This window comes from Leptonychotes weddellii, chromosome 6, assembly GCF_054177405.1.
Source record: "Leptonychotes weddellii isolate Sample4059 chromosome 6, ASM5417740v2, whole genome shotgun sequence".
In the NCBI taxonomy this organism is placed as follows: domain Eukaryota; kingdom Metazoa; phylum Chordata; class Mammalia; order Carnivora; family Phocidae; genus Leptonychotes; species Leptonychotes weddellii.
The window spans coordinates 63,293,160-63,319,900 of NC_138374.1; the positions used below are offsets into that span (position 1 = coordinate 63,293,160).

General features: G+C 43.2%; 1 protein-coding gene across 1 annotated transcript in view; it reads right to left on the bottom strand.

Moving 5' to 3' along the window:
* The window catches only part of SIPA1L2 (signal induced proliferation associated 1 like 2), a 199,801-nt gene that overhangs the window by 39,796 nt on the left and 133,264 nt on the right, over positions 1-26,741 (bottom strand). Inside the window, exons 7-11 of the mRNA XM_081823165.1 lie at positions 23,454-23,628; positions 19,775-19,878; positions 9,932-10,089; positions 4,185-4,761; positions 547-821 (exon numbers count right to left, since the gene is read on the bottom strand). Of these exons, the coding sequence (XP_081679291.1) occupies positions 547-821; positions 4,185-4,761; positions 9,932-10,089; positions 19,775-19,878; positions 23,454-23,628 (1,289 nt within the window). The remainder of the gene's footprint in view (positions 1-546; positions 822-4,184; positions 4,762-9,931; positions 10,090-19,774; positions 19,879-23,453; positions 23,629-26,741) is intronic.

Consider the following 26,741-nt stretch of genomic DNA (forward strand, 5'->3'; position numbering starts at 1 on the left):
GGTGGTGGGTATTGAGGAGGGCACATTCTGCATGGAGCACTGGGTGTTATGCACAAACAATGAATCATGGAACACTTCATCTAAAACTAATGATGTAATGTATGGAGATTAACATAAGAATAAAAAAAATAAAAAAAATAATAAAAAAGAATCAATGACTTCACGCTATAGAAAGGAATTCTAGTGATGCAGAGTATTTCATTTGCTAAGGGCTGAGTGATGATAAAGAATATTTTCTCTTAAACATGGGTTCTCAATGGTCCAGGTGAATCAAGCAGGTGCTCTGCTCCTTAGTTTGTAATATCTCAGCCTTTACATGGGCAGTGTCCCTGGAAATTGCTTAGAAAATTAAAATTGATCCTTTATTACACACCAATAACTTTTTTAAAGCTCTTTTTCAATTGCTCTAATGCTCGATGTCCAAACGACTTTGGCTGAAGACACACCCGACTACATGTTCTGTGGATCCTGCAGGAGCAGCTGGGACAGCACCCGCTACAGAGGCCAAGGAGGCGCCAGCCCTGCTTAGGGCCTCTCATGCCTTACCTCCGGGGCGAGCCATCATCGTGGGGCTGGATGATGACCACCTTCACGGTCACGGAAGTCCGGAGCAGGTCGATCATCTGCTCGTGGGTCAGAGTGGCCACGGCCACTTTGCAGATCTCCACGAGGCGGCTCCCTTGGCGAAGGCCAGCCTTCCAGGCAAAGCCAAAAGGTTCCACGTCTGCAACGATTCCTTCAAAATTCACATGGAAGCCAAGCTGGCCCAGCCCATTCCTCCTCAGGGTCATTTCCACGGTCTCGCAGCCTCGCGTCACTATCTGAGGGGAAAAGAGACCGTGAGACGCCGCTGTGGAGCCCTCCCCCAACTCCGCAAGTTAGAGGCATGCACACGGACCTCCCAGCCCTGCCCGCCAACCTACCAGGTGACACGCTAAGCACATTACAATGCTGAGTTCACCATAATCAGCTGTTCCAGATGGACTGTAGTGATGGGAAAATGTAGTCTCTTTCGAAACCACGACAAGTTTCATCCATTAAACATTAGAAGCTACTCAATTTCATCCAACTTAAAAAATGGCCCAAACCCCTTCCCAGCTAACACTCAGAGGGTCACCCCCAGGAGGGCAGCCGCAGAAGTCAGGATGTTAGGAGATGTGCAAGTGTTCTCTGCACTGGACGTACCACTCTGTCCTCCGGGAAGCCCCCTCGGTGCTTGCCTGGGTGATGAGTACCATTGGGACCTGCTTGTCTGGGTGATGAGGACAATTTGGCTCAAACGCAGGCAGGCCTGCCAGGCTCCCAGGCTCCCTGGCATCTGCTGACAAGGTTAGTGTGCAGGATGGTGCTCTTGCAGGCAGCAGAGACCCCCCCCCCCAGTGCCTGGGGGCCACCTCTCCTTCATGGGGTCCATCCTTTCGGGGCCTAGGACAACCCCAAGCAGTGGCGCTTCAGTGCTTTGACCTTCCCAAGAGCGTGAGTCCACAGCAGTGCCACAAAAAGGAATGTGGACGCAAGGTGGTCAGCATCCCACACAGCGCACTGAGGCACCGATCATTAGTTAGTGCCATCCTCAAAAGCGCTCACTGAGAGTAACTTATACGCACTGAGAGAAAAACCACAGGCCATTAAATGTCACCTGATGACTACAGCATCACTTATTTGCAGGAAATTTAAAGTCGGGACGTATCATACCCGTATCCCCCAAAGCACAGAGCTAATGGATAAAGTTGCAGTTTAATAAATGCTTCATTTCCACAAAACACACTCTGAATACCCAGATTCATATTTAATAAGACCTATGAGTGTAAGTGCAGCTGTGGGACTGGGCTGGCTCCGTGTACGTCCACTGTGTCTATTTCCATGGTTACCTGCATGGGTACACACATTGCCCATCAACTTCCCACAGATACATGATAGCTGGGGGCTCAGGAAAACGGGACAAGGCATTGCTGGTCTTCGCGGTGAAATTTTGAAAGACCGAAGCTTGCGAAGTTATGAACTGAACTAACTGGAAATTGCTGGAAAAGTACTTTTGTAATATTGTACACCCTGAATAAAATTTTCCTTCACTTCTTTTTCAATTTTGTTTTGACTACACTTTCCTACCAAAAGTCTACATATGTGTGACATATGCCCTGCCTTCTTTCAAATATAAAGGCAATTTTCAGGTGAGATTTAGCATCCACATATCACACTGAAGAGTGATCAAGCCTTTCCTGAGACCTATGTGTCTCTTCTCCTTATTTCTTCCAACTACCTGCTACCTGCCCTACTTTTGCGTTTTGCTATTTATTTATCCCTTCTGTTCCTTGCTTCTTAACATTTGCAAAGGGTAAAGGATCAGTTATTTGGAGTTCCTTACATACTGACATGAACTCAATTACCAGAGGAATATCCACGGCCCTACCTGGGACTGGTCACATAATTGGTGGGGCCCAGTGCAAAATCAAAATGCAGGGCTCCTGGGTCAAAGACTATTTAGAATTTCAAGAGAGTAACAGCAGAGCACTCAACCAAGCATGGACTCTTCTGAGAGTGGGCCCCGGAGAATGGGTCACGGGTTGCACACGGACAAAGCGGGCCCTGCCTGTCCCCTTAGGTGCCAGCTCTCATCCCTTCCTGGGTCTGTACCTGCATAACTGACACCTTTAATTTCAGTTTCCACCATGATAAAATGCACACCAAATCTACCACCTGCCAACCAGCACTCATTCCCCGTATCTGCACTATGAATGCGAGATCCTCTTTGCCACTGCCCTGTACCAACCTTATGTTCTAATCCCTCAACTGTCTGTGGGTTGGTTTGTTTCCAAAATCTCCTGCTGCAAGTCATCCTAGACACACAATACATTTCCTCAAACATGTTCCAGACATCAGGCACCTCCGTCAACATTAGCCACACCATTGCTTTTCTAGGGTCTTCTAGAATAGGGTCCACAAAACAGCAGATGGGTAAGGACCTATGAAATGTACATTTTGGTGGTTAGTGAAGTGGCATTTGTTTGTGTTGTATTTTCAGGAATACAGATTATGATGACCCAGCGGATCTCCTAAAAAGAAGTATTTACGGTATTACCAAAAGCACATGTGTCTCGAGACTCACAAGGATAACTCAGTTCTCCAGACACATAAGCTAATCATATACTTAATCATCCCCAAATCACATCTATGTTTGTGAACATACACCCAATAATACTGTTAAACACACTGAGGTCTGTTCCTGTAAATAGTGTCTACAAATAATTATTTCTCCAAGGCTAGCAGACACTGACTTGATTGTATTGTCTCTAATACATGGTCTCGAATAACAAAGGGGAGATTTATATTTGGTGGGAGGAAAGGGGAAAGGAAATGGGTATAAATTCTCCTTTTTTCATGATTCGTAATTGACTAAATCTTTTCTAAAAACCAAAATATACATCCCCTTAGGGGAAGATTTAAACATGAGAAATTCTTTTGTCACAGCACGTTTGGGTTCTTATACTATATTTGATTTATCCTTATAGCTGGTTTGACAGACTCAAGCTAAAATCTGGCCCTTTCTGTGTGAAAATCAGGAGCAGAAATATTAACTGTTACACTCCGTGGACATCATTTAGGGGTTCTGTACTAAAAATAACATTTAAAAAAAATCTTTCAGGACTGATTTTTTTTTTTAAAGTCTAGATTAATGAGTAATTCTATAAAACCTCCTTAAGAAACTGTGGCTGGAGAGTAATAATATATTTAATCTGGCAGACTAAAAAAAATACCTGCTGTATAAACATGCACAGAATTGAAGTTGCAAAGAAGACACAGTCATTCATAGGGTCAACAGCAACTGTGTGCCCATTTCTCCCACTGAGAGGGTCCTGTCATGTCTGTCTCCACACACAGACATAATATCTAGACAATTCTCCATTTTTTTCTTTCGGATATGCTATAAAAATACATCCTGATGTTCCCTTTTGGAAGGTGGTTTAACTTTTCCTTTCCAAACAGTTAGCAATGGGTGCATCTCCACGACTCACATATTTAGCAACTGCTCAAAAGGACACAGAATTTAGCTAAGCCCTGTAGCCATATAAAACAGTAATGCATTCCCTAGGTGCCATAAACATGGTGGAATTTCCACAGTGGAAGCCATCATGAATCTGGGATTGACGATCTAAAGATGGTGGAAACACAAAACCTGTACTTACTCCTAATCGCTGGACAATTTCCCTGATGTCTTCAGCACAGTTATCCATGGAGGACAGAAGGATACATTCCCCTCTCTCATAAAACACTTTGATACTCATTAATCCAGACGTCCACCCAATGACGTCCCTGCAGGAACAGTTAAATACAACGTTCTTGGAATCCTTTTCAATCAACATTATGAACTCATTGGAAATCCCAAGAAGACATTCAATGTCAGCAGACTGGCCGAAGTCCCGAGCTATTACGTGCCACATGATTGCTCCAACGCTGAACAGATGGGCATCCTTCCTTGGCTTCACTTTCTCCTTCTTCTTTGCACCCAATGTAATGAAGCTGAATTTCACAGAGGTATCCACAGTGGCGGTTGTGACAAAGTTCTCCGCCAGATCCTTCAAGTACTCTTGCCTCGTTCGAGTGGCCATGGCTCGAAACTTCTCTGACTTATGGGCTGCGTTTTCTGCATTGATCACTTTGGCTAAAAGGAAGTCCCGAAATACTGCTGACTTTGGAAAAGTTACTCCTTTAGGAATTGGTGGACCAAATGGTGGTACATCTTTTGATCTAGAAACTCCAACACTGAGAAAGAAAAAATAAAAGGAAGTAAGATGAGTTACAATACCATAATATTTACCTTCAGAAATCTGACATATACCTTTACTCTCAACTTATGCCATCTATTTTGTAGCTTTTTGTCATACTAATTTCTGGATACCCAGTGGTTGGTTGGTCGGCTGTTTTTCAAACTGACTAGATGGGCTGGTACTCTAACCCTACAGCTGGTCATCACTGGGAAAGACAGTGACACTTTGAATGGAAGTGAGGTTATTAGCCCCATGTGGCTGCTTGGGACCTCACTGGTACTGGACACCATGTTCACACTTCACAGGGCCAAAAGTTTTAAGTGTCCCATTTTTTCGGGAAATGCTCACTTGGTCACATTTTGAAAATCTCAGTGGAAGTTTTAGGGGCGTCAAATTTTAAGAGATTCCAGGGACTAAAAAGATCAAGCGTAGAGTGACAGTAACAACCACCTTAATATGTCAAAACCAACAATGCTCCCCTACATCAGGCAGAAGGTGTGGTTGTCTCAAACCCTTCTTGGAATGAGATCAACTACGAAGAGTGAATTAATGATAGTAAACAAACAAAGGGCTGGACTGAGGAATGATGAATCCCAGAGCATCTACAGCATGTACTCCCCAGTGACTGAGTAGCCACTGAGAAACCAAGAATCAGTACTAATCCCACATCTGCCCAGGCTGGTATTTTCTACACTGGAATAAACAAAGGAAGCGATCTATACTTCATCTTCATCATTGCTGAAAATCTTGAACGTGGTGAACTAAGGGATAAATAATTCTGTCCAAATTTGTTCTGTAGGATGTGAGCTCCTCTTCCGGAAAGTGGCTGGTTAGACTCTTAAAAAGATCACGGTCTCCAGCTCTCTCCTACCTTTGCTTTAATGTGCACACTCTTCAGGAGAGTGAGTCATTTCTGGGGAGCTGGGCAGCATGATGGAAGACTGTCTGCATGGGGCCTTAGCTGGTATGAAAGGGGAGGGAAGGACGGATTCCCTTTGGGATAGAGGCACCTAATTCATTCAGGGATGGTAGCATGTGCACTAAACCAGACCGTGATGGGGACAGACTCAACTTGTATCCTCAAAGGAAGGCCCTAAAAATGCTTCAGAGGCTGAAGTGTTTTGGGACCAAACTCATAATTGACTCATCTTCCTCCTGTTACTATCCTTAGAGTGGGCATTCTAGACTGAGTAGGAATTAGTTTGTCTTCACATTTTAACTCCCAGAGAGCTGTTGCAAAGCTACCTGCCTGGACTTGTGATGAGGCTAACCACACCTTGTTGCTTTTCCACTACACCGGTCAGCGAGCTCAGGTGGCCTATCCGTGCACTGGGACCTGCCATCCCACTAAACTCATGTGGTCACCTCCCCTAATTTTTTTTTTCCCCCAGTAATGAGCACAGTTTCCTGGAAGACTTTTACCCAAAGAAGGCTCAGGAGGCCCAATCTCATTTGACACCTTGCAGGATTACTTTTGTGTACTTAGCTCTATGGATCTCAAGCGACTCTGACTGTGGCTTATATGCACTTAAGCCAAAGCATCAGAGAAAAATTTTTATATCTAAATATGTTCCAAAAAAGCTCTCACTATAGAGCTCCATAGTGGTCAGAGAGAGGTACCTTATAAAAGGGCAATTGCTTTTGTCCCAAATTACTGACCCTAATATCGAACTGGACATTCCCTCCACCATGTACAGTATATTAACTACTTGATCAGCTGAAATCCTGTGTATCTCAGATCCAAGCTGAACAAGAAAAGCAGCCAGAATTTAGGTCTGGCTATTCCAGGATTACTATGATATTATGGAATGGAGATCAATTAGAGATCTCTGGTTACAGAAGTTTACATAATTCTTTCAAACAGAACTGAGGTCAGAGGAATATTCCTTGGCCAGATTTAGATGATTCCCAATGGGCTGAAACAAGAATGTGTTTCAGAATTCCTTTTTTTTTTTTTTTTAAAGATTTTATTTATTTATTTGAGAGAGAGACAGAATGCGTGCACACATGAGCGGGGGGAAGGGCAGGAGGAGAGGGATAGGGAGAATCTCAAGCAGACTTTCCGCAGAGCACAGAGCCTGATGTAGGGCTTGATCTCCCAACCCTGAGATCATGACCTGAGCCGAAATCAAGAGTGGGACGCTTAAGCGACTGAGCCACCCAGGTGCCCCTCAGAATTTATTTTACCCAAATAACTTGATGGCATATCTAAATATAAGACCCTCCACTGAAAACAATAACACAAAGATGAACACTCCCTGATATGCAAGTTAAAGGGTTTTGGGAGAGCGAAGAGGTGATGAGCAGATGCCTTGCCCTGTTTGGGATTCTAGCTCCACCTCCTGCTGAAAGGCTCTGAGCTAGCGACTTAATCCCTTTGTGCCTCAGTGTCCTCATCTGTTAAGGTGGAGGTTAGACAGTGCCATTCTCAAAAGGCCATGGTGAGCATGAAACCAAATACTGCACGCAAAGCTATCATTATGCAAACTGCTTTATCATTATTAGTATCACAAACAATCATCATCTTCATCATCGGTCTAACACTATCATCTAACTTTCGTCAGGAGGGACTACGTATTAAATCTTCGAGAAGGGAAGCCATCACTTTCAGCAGATACCACTCATTCTTAATCGACAGTTTCCTACCAAGCCTACACAGCAAACAGTTTACTCATTCGGTTACCATGGGACACACTTTGCAAAGAGTTTATCTTGGAAAGTATACAAACGCATAAATCCCTCAAGGTTAGCTCTACAATAGCTATTGCTAGTAAAATTAAAGTACCCTGTATAAAGAAGGAGGCAATTAGTTAAGTTTGCTTTTTTAAGATTTCAGACTACAATGCTGGTACTTGGAGCTCTGGGGATGTGCCTCATTGTCTCTCTCTAGGCTCAAGGAGACCCAGCCTTACTTCTTGGGAACTCTGCATCCAGGGGAGGTGCCTCAGACTACCTCTGGAAGGTGAGAGCATGCGCGTCTACACTTCTGGACTTGCCAACCATGACAGCTTTTATCAGAGGGGGTCACCTTAACCCAACAGGATTTGTGGGGGTTCCCTGAGGTGCATGTGATCCTTCTAGTCTTCTTCAAGATGCATCCACCGGTTAAGACATAGCAATTTAGAGAACAGTGGACCTGGAGTATATTTTATCATTTCCTTGGAAATTATTTTAAAGAATTTACTTTGTCACTGGTAGAGCTCCACAGTGGTTTTGAGGAGTATCATATGAAAGAGCCATATAAGGTGTTTTTGGAAAATTCGAGCACTGTAACCTTATTCCATGGGATAGAATTAATATGGCTTCAATAACTGTTATGGAATTGATTTGACTACAGTATTCAAGAAGATTATTACTGACTTGTTGAGGAATGCTCATGAAGTTTTTAAGTGATCAATATGAATGCTTATGATGCACTTCCCAAAATTTGAGGCACTCTACTGACTTTATATTTGAATCTCATTAGCAAATGGTAATTTAGTGATAACAATGTGGTTTCTTAAAAACCAACGATTCCACAGTTGAATGATTTGCATAATGCTATCCTCTATCATAGAAAACAGGACGCAGTCTCCTTTTTTTATAGGTAAGATCTACATCTAGTCCAATACTGGTTTCAACATCCCTCCATAGTAATTTTATTAAAACCAGAAAACCTGAAACAAATGAAAATAGATGTTACTGATAACTTTAAAATTTCTGGTGCTCATGAACTGCCTCGTGATATAAGTATAAACTAAAATGGAAAGTAATTAAAAATACTTGATTTGACCTAAAAATAGTGGCCAATAAAGTGACACCAAATTCCATAAAGCCTTAGGCTTAAGTTTCCAATCCATTAGGAAGGTTCATTTAAGATCATTCTTCATAATTACCATTCATCGGGTGAGATCTCAGAAGAATAATCCCACTTACCATGTTTGTACCAACATTATCTGTTTTAAACCAACCTTGCTAGAGAAGAGACGTTATGCTTTTTATAAATATCATTTTTTTAAAGCAGTTCTGAGCATTCAGGCCAGTGGTCTTTTGCCCAGATGTGACTCAGGGGAGGAAAACGCATCAGATGCTCGGATCAATTTTAGGTCTGTGACATCCGTGTACCCCACAGTAGGGCTGGAGAATGAGCCCATTTGAACAAGCTGTGAGGCAACATTCGGGCTAAGAACTACCAGTTTATAGACTCTGTGTTCCTTTGAGATGGGCTGGGCGTGCGGTGGGGATATAAACCAGCAACATCTAACACACAGACTAGTTTCTCTGCCTTTAGGAGAGCACGCCTTACAGTCTTCCCCGTCTCCCCGATCCCTCCCAGCACACACACATGCGCCCCACCTCGGCCCAGGAGGTGGCTGAAACAGCACTTACTGTTTTAGGATGATAAAGGGAAATAACCTTCGGGGAGTGCCAGGGACTCTAATAGGTGTTTCTGCATAATTTCTGCTATTTATTCTACATGCTGATGTAGGTACTCTTATTCTCAACTTTAAGAGAACGAATGAATGTTTCCAAAAAGTATTAAAGTAACTTGTACAAAGCACCAGGAGCAGCACAGCTGGATTCTAAACCCAGGTCAGACAGCCCCTGCCCCCTTTTACCCCACAAGGCATATCTTCCAATGGCAGCCACCTCCTCCGGAAGAGTCTGTGGGGAGGGGAGAGGAAACAGTGAGAAACAGGCTCGGGATTCCGAGGCACACGTATGGCCTTCGGAAATCACCGACGCAAGCGTCAACTCTGGTCTCAGGAGCCCTGCGGGAGTGAGTGTTTCCAAGATCCTGGATGAGAAGCAGTGTTTTCCCACTAAAGTCATTACTTCTGCTCGGGGAGAACTGAAACAGCCACATACATCAGCCACCTCCGAGGCTGGTATCAATTAAGCTCTGGTTCCGGCAGCGGTTGGATGCAGGTTTTAAGGGGAAAATTGAGGAAATGCGTAATCTACAATTTTGAACTGCTAGGCATTTCGCTGTTCAAAAGGGGAAGGAGGCAATTATTTCGTACAGAGAGGAGCTGAGTGAAGACAGAGGAAATATAATTAGAAAAAGAAGAAAAAAAGATAATGATGGGGTTAGAGGTAATAATTGGAAAACAAAGATATTTCAGGAGAAGGTGTGCTGTTGGAATATACCCAACAGAATGAAAGGCCAGGGGCTGCTGGCTCACCTGTAACACACATTTTCGGTGCACGGGTTGTGCGCTTTGACGATGACAAAGACGTGCTGGAAATGGGACCGGATGCTTCTTGGAGTGAAAGGAAGTGCTCCGGGCTCTTGGAAGACAATGGTCACAATGTCATTTCCGATATGCCTTTTCCTCAGAAGCTGCGGTCAGGAAAGAGAACACACACAGAGTTACAAACGTGGTTTTCCGTAAAGACAAAATATGGCAACATATACAACCCGCTCCTCTGTCCATTGTAAAGGACTGATTCAGAAAGCAAGAGCCACTCTCTGAAAGTCAGTGCTCCTCAAAGGGACACAGGAAAAGCAAAATGGGCTGCGTCCGAAACATACATGGAAAGACATGCCTAAGGCAGTTAATCTCTTGCACTTTAGAATTCAACTCCTTCTCACCTTGAGCTTTCGTACCCCGATAGAATAGGATGTTAGCACTCAAAACGCTTTCAGGAATTTTTTTTTAAAGGTTTTATTTATTTATTTGGGAGAAAAAGAGAGAGAACACAAGCAGGGGGGAGGGGCAGAGGGAGAAGCAGTCTCCCCACAGAGCAGGGAGCCCACTGTGGGGTTTGATCCCAGGACCCCGGGATCATGACCTGAGCCAAAGGCAGACGCTTCACCGACTGAGCCACCCGGGCGCCCCTACCCCTGCTTTCAGGAATTTTATAGTTTAAGCTCTTCAACTTAAAGCAGGGAGACAGAGCGAAAGAGAGGGTACAGTTTTGCTAAAATCCTACACCAGTGTGTTAGGGCCTTAACCAGTGTCTGGTGCTCCCCCACAGGCCTGTATACAATAGCAACACAGAAAGACTGTTACTTCGGTGGCTAACAGACTCAAACTGATTAACTGAAATCTAGCCTTTCAAATGTGATTCAGAAACTAGAATTCTACCAGATTAACGGCTGGAAAACTCCATGGTATATAATCTTTTACATTACAAATGTGGCAGAAGACAAGGAACCCCAGCGCAGCAACATTTTAACAGAACTTTCACTTTTCATTCTCCTTTTGCCCAGAACGGTCCCGTCGCCCCAATTTGCTCCTGGACAACTCAGGGCTCTAACTTAGGTATCTCCTCACCTGGAAGAAACCTCCCTGCAAAGCCTACACTGGCAATCCACCCATACACCCAGCCCTACTTCTAGTGCATCAGTTGTAACAGAACTGTGCTAACTGTTGATTTACTTCTCCCACATCGGGCCATCATCTTTGGGAGGGCAGGAGAAAGGTCCTGTTGACTTCTGATTTGTTTGTTTCTTTTTTTTTTTTTAAGATTTTATTTATTTATTTGAGAAAGAGAAAGAGAGAGAGAGAGGGAACACAACGGGGGGAGAGGCAGAGGGAGAGGGAGAAGCAGACTCCCCACTGAGCAGGGAGCCCTACATGGGGTTCAATCCCAGGACCCAAGATCATGACCTGAGCCGAAGACAGATGCTTCACCAACTGAGCCACCCAGGCACCCCTGATTTCTCTGTTTCTAATGGCCTGCCCAGGACATAGCCAACACCCAGTCCACATTTGCTGAAGGCATAAATGAGTGGTGCAGACACAGGATCCTAGCCACATCACGTTGTGCAATAAAACCATGATTGCACCTCTGAATATATGTCGATAAACCATACACAAAGCACCCTCTAAGTTGATGCAAGTAAAACCATAGTATCTGTGCTCACAAAGTTTGTGATCTTCAGTTTTAATAGATACAATAATCTTTATAGGAGCTGGTGATGTCACTGCAGGAATGAGATAATCTCAGGTAGTAAATCTCTCTTTACTAGCAATAACAAAGACAACGAGCTTGCTCTTAAATTTATTTGGCACCTACAGAACATACCTCACTGTAGAGAGCATTAAGTTCAACTCTTAAAGCCTTTTCAACCCAGATACAAAGAGGATTTCATTGTCAGGCCCCTGACTTGTGATTTAGCACGATAAAAGGTCTGGGAACTTGGGGATGAAATGTTCCTTCTTCCAGAGTTCTCTGATATGCCAGTTAAATCACCGATTCATATGTTGAAAAACTCCCATTTAAATCACCAAGGTTAAAGTCAGACACACAGAAAAGTCGCCTTCCTGTCTGGGTGAAGTTTTGAAACAAATATTCATATACATTAATACAGGCCCAATGAGCTATCTGTAGCTTTAAAAATGTTTGCTAAATATTTAAGTTAAAATGTGCTGTTTTGGATGCATGTAAAAAAAAAAAAATGAGTAGCAAACCAGGTCCTATACACTGTGTGATTATTTCCCCTTACTATAGTGGACACAGATGATAACCACGAGAAATATTTCACGTAAAGAAAACAAAACGGGCGGGGCGCCTGGGTGGTTCAGTCATTAAGCGTCTGCCTTCGGCTCAGGTCATGATCCCAGGGTTCTGGGATCGAGTCCCACATCGGGCTCCCTGCTCAGTGGGAAGCCTGCTTCTCCCTCTCCCACTCCCCCTGCTTGTGTTCCCTCTCTCGCTGTGCCTCTCTCTGTTAAATAAATAAAATCTTTAAAAAAAAAAAGAAAAGAAAACGGAAGCATATATATCCACAACAAACATCAATAGACGAGCTGGAAATTGTACTAGGTTAAGATGTTCTTCCCTCATTTCCACAATCAGTGAAACACAGGATTCCCAGATACTATAATAGGACAAGGGAAAGTCAGGAGCAAATGAAAAGTTAAAGAAAATGTACCTTAAATACCTAACACTGTGTTTAGCGTATCTGTTGAACACGGCACCCAACCGCGGACTCTACACATGATTCAGTATCCTTGAAACACAAGAGTTCTCAGATCGACGGGAGGAAGATGGCGCTCACGATGGCCAAGGCCATGCAGTGAATTCTGCAGCCCCTCCTCCTACGCGGCCACTGTGTTACACTTCACCTTGGCCGGCCCTCTCAATTACGTGCGTGGGGCAGGCATGAACCCATTAGTCTGTGCTTCCTCACTGTTGAAGGAGCGACGGCCAACTGGACAACTATGCCCATCCATTTGCTCTTTGTCCAGAAGGAAGACATTGGGTCCAGTCCTACACTTGCCCACCATTGGAATACTGAAAGCACCACTTAAAAAGCTGGTTTTCCATCAACGACATGTCCCTTTCTAAGCATATTCTTTGGCTTTGTAAAATGGGCCAAAAACTTTTTTAATAGTCTAGTTAATTGAACCAGGGTCACAAATGTACTTGGCAAAACAATAAAGTGCATGGGGCGGGAGGGGCGGGGAATAAGGGGATTCATTAAGAAGAGCAAAATCTGAAGCTCTTTGTAGGAGAATAAGATAAGAAAACTGAACACCTTGTCCATTAACGGGATGCTTGACTTTGTTTAGAGGCTAAAGAAAAATAACATCTGGAAAGTGAACAGAAATATTTTTCACTGTTTTCCAGGATTTTGCCAAACATTAAATAACCTAAGCAATTTCTCAGACTTCTTATCTAAAGGTAAATATTTTCTTTCGTCGTTAGTTATGTGTTTCTTCTAACTGGCCGGTGAGATGCTGTGTCATCAGAGTCCGGAGCTGGAGGGGAAAGGGTACGGCAGCCTGGCAAGATATGAAGGCGAGCGCCTGGATTACCAAGACACCTCTGGCATTATCTCTTGGGGGAATTAAGGAACAATGGCTTCTAGCGCTAACTCCTTTCTAGACATGAAGTTCCTAACACTTTTCAGGGCCAAGAGCACCACTTTTCGAGTCTCTGACTGTAAGAATGAGTCAATAAATACTGTTAGACAGATTCACATAGTCAGTCCTACGAAACTTCCAACGCTTGATTCAAGCAGCGAAACAGGAATAAGTTCTTGTTACGACAAGAAAAGTGAAATGTGATTCTTCACCCAATTGCACACAAAAAGCATCCAGATGCGACAGAAACAGCAACCTTTGGGTTTATTCTCAATTCCCTAACCAAACGTCAGGGCTTCACAGGACCCGTTTTAACTCGATGCAACAATCAAAAGTGAGTGAAAACGGTCAGGGAGCCACACTTGGATCAGCGGAGACATAAAGCGGAGCTAGGTCAGATCTATTAGCCTCTATGCAAACAGGCTCATTTGTTACTTTTTTCTTAGCATAGTAAGGTAGAAAAAGCATTTAGCACCTCATTCTGGAGGGGAGGCGGGGCAGCCTGCCCACTATGGAAGAAATACAGGTGGATGTGGTTCACAAGTTTCTAAGAGTCAGAATTAGTGAAGAGAAAGTTTAATTTGAAACTAGAAAAGGCTGATCTCCAGAGTCTCCTGTCTTAAGAAACAAATATGTAAAAATTTGCATGATTTCAAAGGGAAAACTGCATAATTTAATGAGTATCTTATATATTCTGTACTTCAAAGAGATGAGCCCAGAACTGAGCAAAAAATTAAATGTATCCCCATGAAAACCGATCACAAATTCTGGATCTTAGTCCGTGGGTTGGAATCTGAAGTCCTGTCAGTAGGAATAGGGTTGACCAAGACTCCTTTGACCGTATCCTTCCCACCCCTCTGACCTCTCCCACCCCACCCCTCCCAGACATACACCTTGTCCCTTCAAGAGGCCAGCTATTTCTGCCACAGGCACTTTGCACTTGCTACCCCCCTGCTTGGAAATTTCTCCCCCTCACACAGAGGGCCAGCTTCTCCCCCTTCAGAGACCTTCCTAATTCTGCATGTATGCACACAACACACACACACCACACCCTCATGTACTCATTACTCAAGACTCAACACCAGGGGTTAGAGTTTTGTTTTGATTTTTAAGAGCTATCTAGAGTTTCCTGTGGAAAGTAGAAATGTGAATGGAGATCAGGAGTCTAATAAGAATGAGGGGGAAACCTACACACATGACCACATAAATTCGTAAGATCTATATTCAGAGAGGGAAAGCCTTGCCTACCCACTCCCCACAAAAAAAGTGAAAGCTAGGTTAAACGCTCTTATCTCAGATCAGCAAGATCATACTAAATTTAATTGCCATTTCAAGGATTCATCGTGGACTTACTTTATATAACCAATATAAAAATACTATGTAAAATATTTAATATAAAACATATATTTTACCAATTGGAAGCATAAATGTACAAACCAGTTAAGCAAGCAAGGCTGAGTTTTCTGCAAATGGAAAAATAGAAATAAACCAAGAATGCAGACTTTTAATGATTTAATAACAAAGTGAAGATAAGAGGATTATGGAGATACAAGTATTTCTGATATCTGGCAGGACCAACCCTATTGTAAGCAATCATGCTTATTATCCTGTATAAGTACACATTCCTATTTATGGCCTGGGGATAAATCTAATCATGGAAAGCTGACTAAGCATTTTATTCTTCCAAAATATTCCATATTATTATTTATAGGTGAATCCAAGTGCAGTCAGGACCTGCTCATACAGCACTTAATGAGGTAGATTCCTCCTGTATACGAATGGTTTCTTAGCACTTCCAATTAGGGACTCACAGAAGTGCACAAACCCCTTAAGACAGGTTGGCCATCTATCCAAATTACATAGAGAAAGGGTTCCAGCCTGGCTCTCCCTAACAAGCTGTGTCTCCATTACCTCTGTAGAGGTCAAGTCTGCCCCTAGGCTAATACCAGTATTCCTCAAACCGAATCTCAGAGACCTAGGAGGTTGGCCTTATTCCTTAGGGACCTCTTGGGGGCTTGGACACCCCTTTCAAATAGAGCAGCTCTAACTTTATGCTTGCACTTAAAAAAATCATAATTTACTGTGTGCCAGGCACCATGCTACCTTTATCCATTTTATATACTTAGACTGAAGAAAAGGTCTCTCTGCCCAAGTGAAATCTAAAGCTGACTTGTGGCGTTCTCCCACTGATAACATCCCATGATGGCTGCTCTATGATTCGTCTACTGGACAAGCAGAGGGGAAGCACACGGGGGAGACAGCCCTGGGAAATGGGATCCGACTGCCAGACTGGCCCAGAGAGACTGATGGGTCTTCAGGGAAGAGAGAAACCACTCCTAGAGCAGGCTCTCTTATCATTCCCTGGAGCTGGCTAGGTTTTCTTTGTAAGAGTCATACATTCCAAACACCGAACTCTTTTGCAACAGTGGTAAACTCTCTAAAGACTTTTAATATGTCTTGGAATCAGCGTTCAGCTTGATTTATTACAAGAACAAACACAAGAAATTATATCTGATGTGGACGAGTCTGGACCAGTTAAATAGTCACAAATACCATGGTGCTAATGAGGCCAAGGTTATAGGCACCATTCATGTACAGGCCAGCTAACTTTGCTAAGTTCTGTGGCCTCAAACTTCACTCAGGAGCCCAGGTGGTCATTTCAGACATTTCTACCCCTGGTATTCACATAATCTGCAGGCATGGGTGGGGTGGGTGGGAGATGTCCAAAGGGCCAGTATGACCCATAACAAATTTGGAGAGCACATGTTCCAAGATTGCACAGTGGCAACATTTATCTACAAACAGAATATTCTGGTAACAACCCAGGATTAGCAAAATATTAAATGCCGAAGTAAAGACAATTTTCTGAATTTATTGATAAATTAGCCCCTTACTTCTTTACCTATCTATGCCTTAGTTTCTCATGCCAGAGCTCTAGGATTGGGAACAGGAAAATAAAATGCAAATTAAGTCATTTAAAGTGCTTGCACTTTATATCTAATAAATGATGAAATAGTAACAGCAACTAAAACTTACTGAGCACACACTGTGCCAGGCACCATTAAGTGCCTTATATGTATTAGCTCATCTAATTCCAGCCACCGTCTACAAAAGTTTCATTTATTCCTTGAGCAAATGTTTACTGCCTGCCTACCATGTTCAGGGTAGGGTTCTGGGTGCACAGGGACACCTCGATGAAGAAACGAGATTAAAGTCCCTGCATTCAGGGATAAAGGAAACTAAGGCATAGAAAATTTTGCCCAAGGTCACAAAGCTGGCAGCTGGGATTCAAATCCAGACCGTATGGCTCCAGAATTCTTGCTCTGTTAACAACTACATTTTTCTATTGAAGCTGTTTTTCCACCTAGAAGCACGAAGCCTCAAAGAGGGCTCCAGAATCACAAGAAATCAGACACTAAGAGGGGCATGTTGTGGATTGTCTAGTCCAAGTATCATGTATGCCACATCTACCCACTGCCAAACCTGTAGAAAGTATCTCTAAAATCCAACATTTTTTACCTCTGAGCCCAGGTGCGGCCCCAGAATCCTTAACACAGTTTTCCAAGTAGCCACTGCTGGCCCTCCGAACCGGGTCCTCATTATACAATTATGTGATTTCTTGAGCGGCTAAGATCTTACCCAAAGGTACAAGGCAAGTGACTGGCTGTGGCAAGTTCAGAATATGTCCACTGACTCTTACCTCCACTCTTTACCAACCCCTTTATATCATGAACACTTGCCCACATAGTGTTTCGCACATAGATTTCCCAATGGACCATATGTAGGATCATATATATTCCAGACACAACAAGAGCACTCATTAAAAAAACAAAACAAACAATTTTACAGTTTTCCACCTCTAATCCATCAGCAAAACTTACTCAATGTCATGGATTCTCACTCAAGTTTAAAAAAACAACAACCAAGAGGTAACCAAGTAAGTCTTTAAGCTACAGAGTCGGTAATGTATCAGTTTACAGGGTATATATATATATATATATCTAATATATATTTAAATATATAATATTTATTATATTTATATATAATATTTATATATAATATTTATTTATATATTTATATATAATATATAATATATAATACTTATATATAATATAATACTTATATATAATATAATATATAATACTTATATATAATATATAATACTTATATATAATATATAATATATAATACTTATATATAATATATAATATATAATATTTATATATAATAAATATATATAATATATAAAAATATATATATATACACTTTTTTTTTTTTAATTTCCAGTTTGGGAAGCTTAAAACACCCATCCATCCCCCACTCCCCAACCTCCATCCATCCATCTACTTTTTTGTGTGTAGGACTTTAACGATAGTTTCAGTGAAAAAAAAAATCAGGTATAGAGAACTCATAAACCCACGGATTTTAATCACCATGCAACCAAAAGGAGTCAGGGAGAGCCTGGTTTGAGTTCTGCTAACAGCAAAGCTCAGCAGACGTTAGAATTCCAGAGGTTGCCATATGGGAAATGATGGGGGCCAATCCAGTTTGGAGTCCAATGGCTCAAGTAATTAGGGAGTTGGAAGGGCTTTGTGGTTTGAATACTCAGTGACTGGGGTCAAAAGGCACCAGCTCTACTTCTGCTAAAGTACTGACAGACGTCTTGGCCTCAGTAAGCCCTATCAGCTTTCCGAGCAGCGACTCACACAGAGTTTAATTACTGAATGATTCACAAGTAACTGCTAGACAACTGCACTGGTCTAAATTAAGATTCTTAATAGTGAGTGAATCTGTTTGGCATTATTCCAAGTAATTTTTTTTTTAAGAGCTAGAAATCCTTTAGGTTAAAACATATAAATACATACATGTGATCTAGTGATTGTAAATCTACCTCTTAAAAAAGCACACAGATATAGGGGCGCCTGGGTGGCTCAGTCGGTCATGATCTCAGGGTCCTGGGATCAAGTCTGCATCAAGCTCCCTGCGCAGCGGGGAGTCTGCTTATCCCTCTGCCCCTGCTTCCTGCTTGTGCTCTCTCTCTCTCTCAAATAAATAAAAATCTTTAAAAAAAGAAAAAAAAAACATACAGATATGTGATCAAAAGGTAGATTTTCTGATGGTAGTGGGAAGAAATCTGATTATTAGAAAACACTGCAGATCATTCAGGAAGGACAAGGGACTGAGCTTAAGTATTAGATAAATGGCCAGAAAATCCAGTTGGCAACGAGAAGGAAAAAGGAAAGAGGAGCTGTTCCTACTGTGGAGAGCTGGGCTCATCCCAATCCCAGCTGGAAGGTCAAAAGCGGTTCTTGCAATTAGTGATGGCAACGGGGCAAGTGGTTTCTTTGCAAAAGGTGTATTATGACTACCTTCATTGAATTTCATGAGCATTAAAAAAAGAGAAGAAAAATCTCTGTTGTGATTAAGCTTAATTCAACAAATTCTTTTTTTTTTTTAAGATTTTATTTATTTATTTGACAGAGAGAGACACAGCGAGAGAGGGAACACAAGCAGGGGGAGTGGGAGAGGGAGAAGCAGGCTCCCTGCCGAGCAGGGACCCCGATGCGGGGCTCGATCCCAGGACCCTGGGATCATGACCTGAGCCGAAGGCAGACGCTTAACGACTGAGCCACCCAGGCGCCCCTCATTCAACAAATTCTTACTGACCAACTGCTATGCAGTCCCTGGTGTGCTAATGTATTTTTATAGCAAAAGAGTGCAGTTAAATGACATCAGAGCTAAACTTCCTAGACATAAAAACAAACTTTGTTTTAACTCCTGATTTAACCCAAATATAATCAAATCACTAAAACTGAATCATGCCACAAATAAGTTATAAGATCCGTTCTTACAGTATTTTCTATAAATAAGTTATCTACCCGCACTCAGAAACCTGAGCTCAGCTTACTTCGCTGGCTTCTTTATAATGAACACAGTGGACGCTGGTTTCCGTTAAGATTTTGCCTAGCAAGCAATAAAGGTGCATGTGGAAGAGTTTCCAAGTTTTATAAGGAAAAAGTGCAATACAACTATGCAAAAATATTCCCTTTTAAAGGCCAACTACTTCCAAATGAAAGATTCAAAAATTATTCATGCCATTGAAGGGGAAAAAAACAAAACAAAACACCCCAATGATGCTTTCCCAATTCTGAGTGCACGAAGCCCATCGGCCGGCTGAGCTCAGATCTAGAATGCGGAGGGAGGACCCACCTGCTGTCTGTTGTTGGGCATGTAGGGCAGCATGGTGGACACGTGGAACATGACTTCATAGTCTTTATATGTGGTGTAGAGGGAGTGAGTTCCTGTAGAATCAGCTGAAAACAGAGGTGGAGGATAAAAACAAGTCAGGCAACTGCGAAAGTTAGCAACGTGACACTTACAAGGTCGTTCTTCCAAAGGCAATTCATTCGCCCACAACAGACCACCCAACTATCAGCCACCAGGGTGTCTTGGCGGCCACTCTGCTCTCTCGTCGCGCACTCTTCCTGCCACTTTCCAACCCACGTCTGTGGCCTGAATGCTCAGGGGTCTCCTCATCTGCTCTCACCCCTGTGCCTCCCCCCTGCCCTTTCCCCAACATGCTGGCCTTCACGATACTGACTTCAAGGACCCGCCATGGATGGGGTGGAGCACAGGTGAGCGGAGGAGGCCAGAAGCTGGAGGTGCAGCTGGGGGCAGGTGTGGGTGCCATTATTTGAGGTGTACGAGCTAACTAACAGCTCTCCTTGCCCCGTTGTGTGTGTGTGGGTTTACCGTTAATTCTGAAGTGATTCTTGGGCACCTGATCTTCCAGAACTCAACACCACGAAACAGGACTGACTTAATATGGAAATGAGAACAAAAAATGTTCAAGATTTCTTTCCCTGAATGATGTAATTAATTTTCTTCCCTTTGCAGCAGGCAATGCAATGGTGCAGTCAGATGATTAAGACGGTGGAGAATGAAAGTGATCTCTTACTGTATATTATGTGCTGACACATGTTTAAAACTATGACATCTGAACCCCTCTTAATCATACAGCTATTCACCTTTTGAAAAGCAGAATGATTCTTTGCAAATTCAAAATCCATCTGTATTATCAACAGATTACCACAGACTGAGAGTTTCAGGCACCTGAATCAACACACTTACATAATAATCTTAGGGTGGAGTTTTGAACCACTTTGCATATGGATAAAGACAAAAAGATACATAGAAAGTAAGATGTAAACAGAATTCAGAATCGCCTTTCTAGATCTTTGACCAACACGTAAGTTTATTTATCTACTTTTTAAACAAGAAAAAATGCTATTCAAGGTCATTTAAAACAAAGTTTATTCCATTGTGTTTTTGGGGAAACTCTAAGTAATCATCTGGGGTTAACTTCTTTTTTCTTTTTTTTTTTAAAGTAGGCTCCACGCCCAGTGTGGAATGTGGGGCTTGAACTCACAACCCTGAGATCAAGACCTGAGCTGAGCTCAAGAGTCAGACACTTAATTGACTGAGCCACCCAGGCGCCCCTCATTTTTTAAATCTAAATATTTTAATCTTACTTTAAAAACATTACAACATTTAGCCTTCATGGGCCTTTATTATTTTCTTTCTGAATCTTGCACTTCTTCTTTTGAATATTGATTCTAAATCAGAAACGGTCCTGAAAATTTTCTAGAAAAAAATATCACATCCAGTTTTGTGGATTCTGAAAGATATTCATAGCAGACAATTTAATCAAAAAGGGAAGTATTTAAAATGTTTACATACGGATATTGACAAATTAACTTGTAGATGGTAAGAGAGGATATTCATCCAATAAGCTGTATATTGATCAGTCCCCAAACAAAGCAATTATCTCTTTTAACTATATATTAAGTACATATTTGTTATTTTTTGAAGGACTTCTTGGAAAGTAATATTCCATTTCAACTGTGTTGCCTGAAGACAGAGAGTGTGGCTTTGAAAGTGAGCAAGCATGGTCATAAGGGAATGATGATGATCTTCTTCCCTGAAGAACTGACTCGTTAATAACAACATGAAGGTCAGGGGCTGAAATAACCCAGAACATTCAACAATTCTCATCATAACACCCTGCTATTCGGACAGTTAGAATTCAGTGAGAGAAGTCCTTATAGATACCTAACAGTCTAGTCAACAGGTTTCAGTTTCAGGAAATTGCGATGAAAGAAGAAAGATGCATTTTGTGGGGGAAAACACTATTTTTCCTAAAGATTTTATTTATTTATTTGAGAGGGAGACAGAGAGCGCACAAGCAGGGGGAGTGGCAGAGGGAGATGGAGAAGGAGACTCCCCGATGAGCAAGGAGCCCGATGCGGGGCTCCATCCCAGCACCCTGAGATCATGACCTGAGCTGGAGGCAGACGCTTAACCAATTGAGTCACCAAGGCACCCCCGTGGGGAGAAAACACTTTAAAAAATGCAATCATAATTTGTCTATCCCAAATAGTACTACAAGATAGATTTCTGAAATTAAATATTCTGAAAGTTTTCATCTCAAATGTCAGTATGGTAATTGAGAAGGTGAACTGACCAACTTGTTCAAGGGTCTGCTGCAAATATTTCTATCGGAAAAGAGATGTAGGCCATCACGGAAGTCCCCAGTTTTGTCACCTCTGCATGCAGACCCAAGAGAGGCTGTGAACGGCCTGGGGTCTATAACTCCAGGGCAGTTTGCCAAGAAAAAGGAAGAAAAATCAGAAAAGGTCTCATGTGGTGACTCAGAGTGGGTATCACAAATTATTCCCTAATCTTTACAGATCTGAGGCAAGAGCAATATGCATCCGATGTAACAGTCAACATCCAACCTTGGCATGTGTGTAGGACACACAGGGGCCCACCTATGAGGTAACACTGTCTCCAGATTTGATAAGCTATGTTCTACACGTAACTTTCAAAAACAGATTAAAAAAAACAGATCTGATTGACAGGCACACAAAGACCTGGCCCCACCCTGATGTAGGCAAGTTATCGATGAGGGTCCCCAGTTGAAGGACACTGGGGGCATGGAGCCACGGGACCTCAGACGGCCTCACACAGACATTCCCATGGGGAAAAAGTTCCCACTTCACCACCCCTACTAGAAGTGGGCTACGTGCCTTCCCACTTCCTCCAACTGTAGGATCTATCTGCTCCCCTTTGATTAAAAGAGTAAGCAGTTAATTGCTTGATAATAAGGAGAATTTCCCAAAATATACAAAATTACTCTGCCTGGAATATTTTAGATGCTGATAGCCATGAAATCTAACAGCACAAAGACAAAGATAAAATATTCAGAATTTATGAGGACCAGAAGGAATGGGATTCTCCAAATGAAGATACAACAGAAATCTGCACATCACGGGATGGTGCCGAGTCTGTGTTTTAAATTGGCACCTTAGAGCTAATGTGTGTCCCGCTCAAGGGGACCTGAGTAAGGTCACTGGAAAACAGGATGCATCAGCTTTTAACCACTGCTTCAATTCCCCAGTTAACACCGTGAAACCAGAGATGAACAGAATGAGCCAGAGAACATGGTGTGCGCGAATGTGCTAATATTTTGCCTTTTAGAAAAGAATGCGGTGCTTGTCCTTGGTATATCGGAACAAGGGTATGAGAGAAGAGGTGAGGCTAAAAGAAAGAAGGAAATATTAAAAGATTCTTCATGAAACACTGGGGAATCTCTCTGCTGGTGTTACAGTAAAGGAATTGACCTTTTGAGCTTCCACGAAACACATACCTCTTGAGAAATGTGCTTCCTTTGCTCATCTGAGGAAATCTCAACTCTATCCCAAATAAGCTTGGCTAGGCTGCTGTCGGGGTCAAGAATGGGAGGGCACATGATCGCTCACTTAGATTTATGCGGTGTGCCTACCTTAAGAGAATTAAATTTGCACGCACACACAAATAGGAAGCTTACTTTTATTGTCTAGCTGAGCTCGGTATTTGGTAAATCCTTTCAGCCGGACTCGCTGGCCCAGAAGATCAAGGAATTCTTCAAAAGCTGGTCCCGCTGTCTCATTGTTATACATCTCCTCCTCGGTGCTCTGGCCTGCTTTGCAATAAAGGATCCCGATCTTGTGCTGAAAGCTCAGCTGAAATGGGGGAGAAAGAGAATTACTTGGCAAAGAATATCAGACAAGCTAACTTCCAGTAAAATGAAAACAGTAAGCATGCCAGGACAATTCCCATAAGCAAATAAGCAAAAGAGGAAACAATTGTCATTGCGCGAAATGCTACAGATATCTAACAAACAAACCCGGAAACCCCCGAATACAGCTGGAGAAATGGCAGAAACCCTACGAAACAGAATGGATGGCCATGGCCGTGTGGGATCGACTGGGCTTCCAGGATGGACAGACAGCCTCAGGTATCTGCTTAAAAATACAACCGTGGAAGTACCTAATCTTACAACCTCCTTGCAGTAAGGAGCATCATCTTCCAAGTCAGAAGGAAAAACAAAGCCACCAACTTACAAGTTTTTTCCCCTCTCTGGTTCCTGACGCTTTTGTTGTTGTTCTTTGAACGTTCATGAAAATATGAAAGACCGTAATGAACAAACAAATCAAAAGAAGGTCCGGTAAGGAAGGAATCCCAGTGGGAACTGTGATATATGTATATAAATAGAACAATGTTTTGTGTCCATGAAAGTAACTTGGGCTATAAAATTACAGTCATCTCTGTATTTTTGACAATCTTGCAAAGAAACCATCTGCTAAATATACAACAGACCATAAAGAATTTTAAGAGCCGCTGAAGAGTTCCTGTAGTAATTCTAACTCACAATTAATCTTTATCATGCTGGAAGCCACAGGACTGCTTCCTCCCAAGGCTGGAGAGACACTGGATCCAGTTGCACAGCTTTCTTACCGTATCCGAAGAGAAACTACTTCTCACTCATGAAATCAGAGCATTCAATCTTACTACCAGGCAATCGGAGCCTCAAAACCTGACAGATTATCAGACATCACCGATTTCCTAAAGGCATCCATCCATAACACCGTTCGCTTTCATTATCAAGCCATAAAATCGAGCCTTTCATCAAAATTCATAGCTGACTACCAGTAAAATAAGGCAAAACGATATTCGTTTCCCTTGAGTGGCAGTGATAAAAGCACGTTACCCAGTGACAACATACGATCCAAGAAAGGTAGGAAGACACCTGCTGGGGTGATCTAGGTAGATGGTAGGAAGCACCTCATTGCACACTAGGATACCTTTAGAGTTGAACAGAGAGTCAACCACCACTACATTTTGAATGTAGTCGATGTAGACTAAGTGCTCTTGGGGGGGTCGGGGGAGGATATAAAAGAAAGCATCGTCCGCTCACAATCTGACTGAATGAGCTACCTATGGCGATGGATCCCATGGCATGGCGGACAGCCCACAGGCCTGGGCTCCTGTCAGAGCCTAAGACCCTCAACTGCACAGTGAAGACAATGATTCGTGCCCTAAGGGTGGGGATAGATGCTGTGCACAAGCTACTTAGAGCTAGTATGATGAATTTTATTGAGCTAGTTCTTTAGGAGGGTCAAGTAGAGAAACATTTCCATTTATCCAGAGACTGAGGAATAAATGTTTCTGATCAACTCAACTCTCCAAATAAATGAGATAGCGTATTTTCTGCAAATAGACCATCAACTAGAAAAAATATGAAGCGTAATAAAAATGCCTTCTATTACTTCATTATAAACACTCATTGTTCCTGAGTGACTCAGAAGACATTTCAGGATGCTAAAGCCACTCGGGAAACACAGCACCAGCAATTATCACCACAGATGTCAGCGATCTCAGTGACTGTCGGGATCCATACGCATCCTCTAACGAGGCCTTCCCATCCTAGATATCATGGTAGCTTGGCGACTCTCTGGCCAGTGGAAGAGGATTTCAACTCTCTCCCGTTATTTGGCCCTAGCCTTAATGAGAGTCCACCAGAGATGTGCTAAGCAGCGCTAGCACGTGTAACCCCAAGGTCCCACGGGCCCGAATGCCCGTGGATCCAGCACCCTCTGCCTTGCCAGCACCCACGGACTGCCACGCTGTCATTCCACATCCTGGGAGCTCCATCCCGTTTGTCCTCTGCTCCCCCACCTGCTGCTCACATCGGGCACCGCTCTGCCAGGACCACACGTCCATACCATCTGGCCACCTCGTCCTGGGCCACCGGGTCCTCCAATGCCCCCTGGCCACTCCTGCAGCCTGTCCCAGGCTGCCCTGGCATCTCCAGTGGGGAACCCCTTTCTCTTCTCACACCCACCGCCATGGGAGGAGGCCCGTAGCAAAGCTGTATGGGGCCCCACGGTTTGGGCTAGTGTGGCCTCATGCCCGTTAAGCAGAGTGCTCACCAGACAGGCACAATTTTTCTATGTGATTCCTGAGTCTTCTGGACTCTCGTTCAGGCAAAGGTCAAACACCCAGAGGACTGGACTCCCTCGGGCCTGCTCTGCTGGCTACGGTGCTGTCCACTTCACACCCTTCTTCCCAGCCGTCGGACAAACGAGCCAGAGTCTGGGCCCTGACTGTGAACAGGATCTGCGTTCCCTCCCAGAGGCCCCTGGGCCCATGAAAATTAGGGGATGTGGCTCCAAGAGATTTCAAAGCCCCCAAGTGTTCATGACAGCCACCAGAGCTCTGGTGCAGTGAAAATGTCCTGTGGCAGGCATATAGCCTGGCACGGGTGTCATACACTTTTACCGTGAGGAGGCCACGAAATGGAACTATCTCTAGACTCTTAGAACAAGCAGTTGGGGTTTGCTCGCTATGATGGCAGCCATTCCGCTGAAACCGTCACAGGATGAAACACTGGGAAGAGACTTCTCTGACTTCAATCTCTTACAAACCTCACAAAAACAACCGGAATGTAGTATCAGCCATCACTCTTCCTGGGCTGCATCACAAAGCCAGCAGCACACCCTGCAGTTAACTGGGGCACAAAACAAAGGGGAGACCCCAGCACCCAAGTACCAAAATTCCCAGTTCTCTCAGAACAGGGTTTGTATCCAAGCTCCCCAGACCTGGGGCCGCCCCCCTAATCCCTCACCCTGCCCCCTGACCTTGATTTAACTGTTCTGAGCTACAGCCTGTCCCACAGTTGTGGGAGGGGAGCTCGGCGGGCTCTCGGGCATCAGGACTGTCAGAAACCAGAAATACCTGCTTGTCGAAACTGCATACCGCATCAGTGCTGAGAGCTGGATATACGGACAGGCCG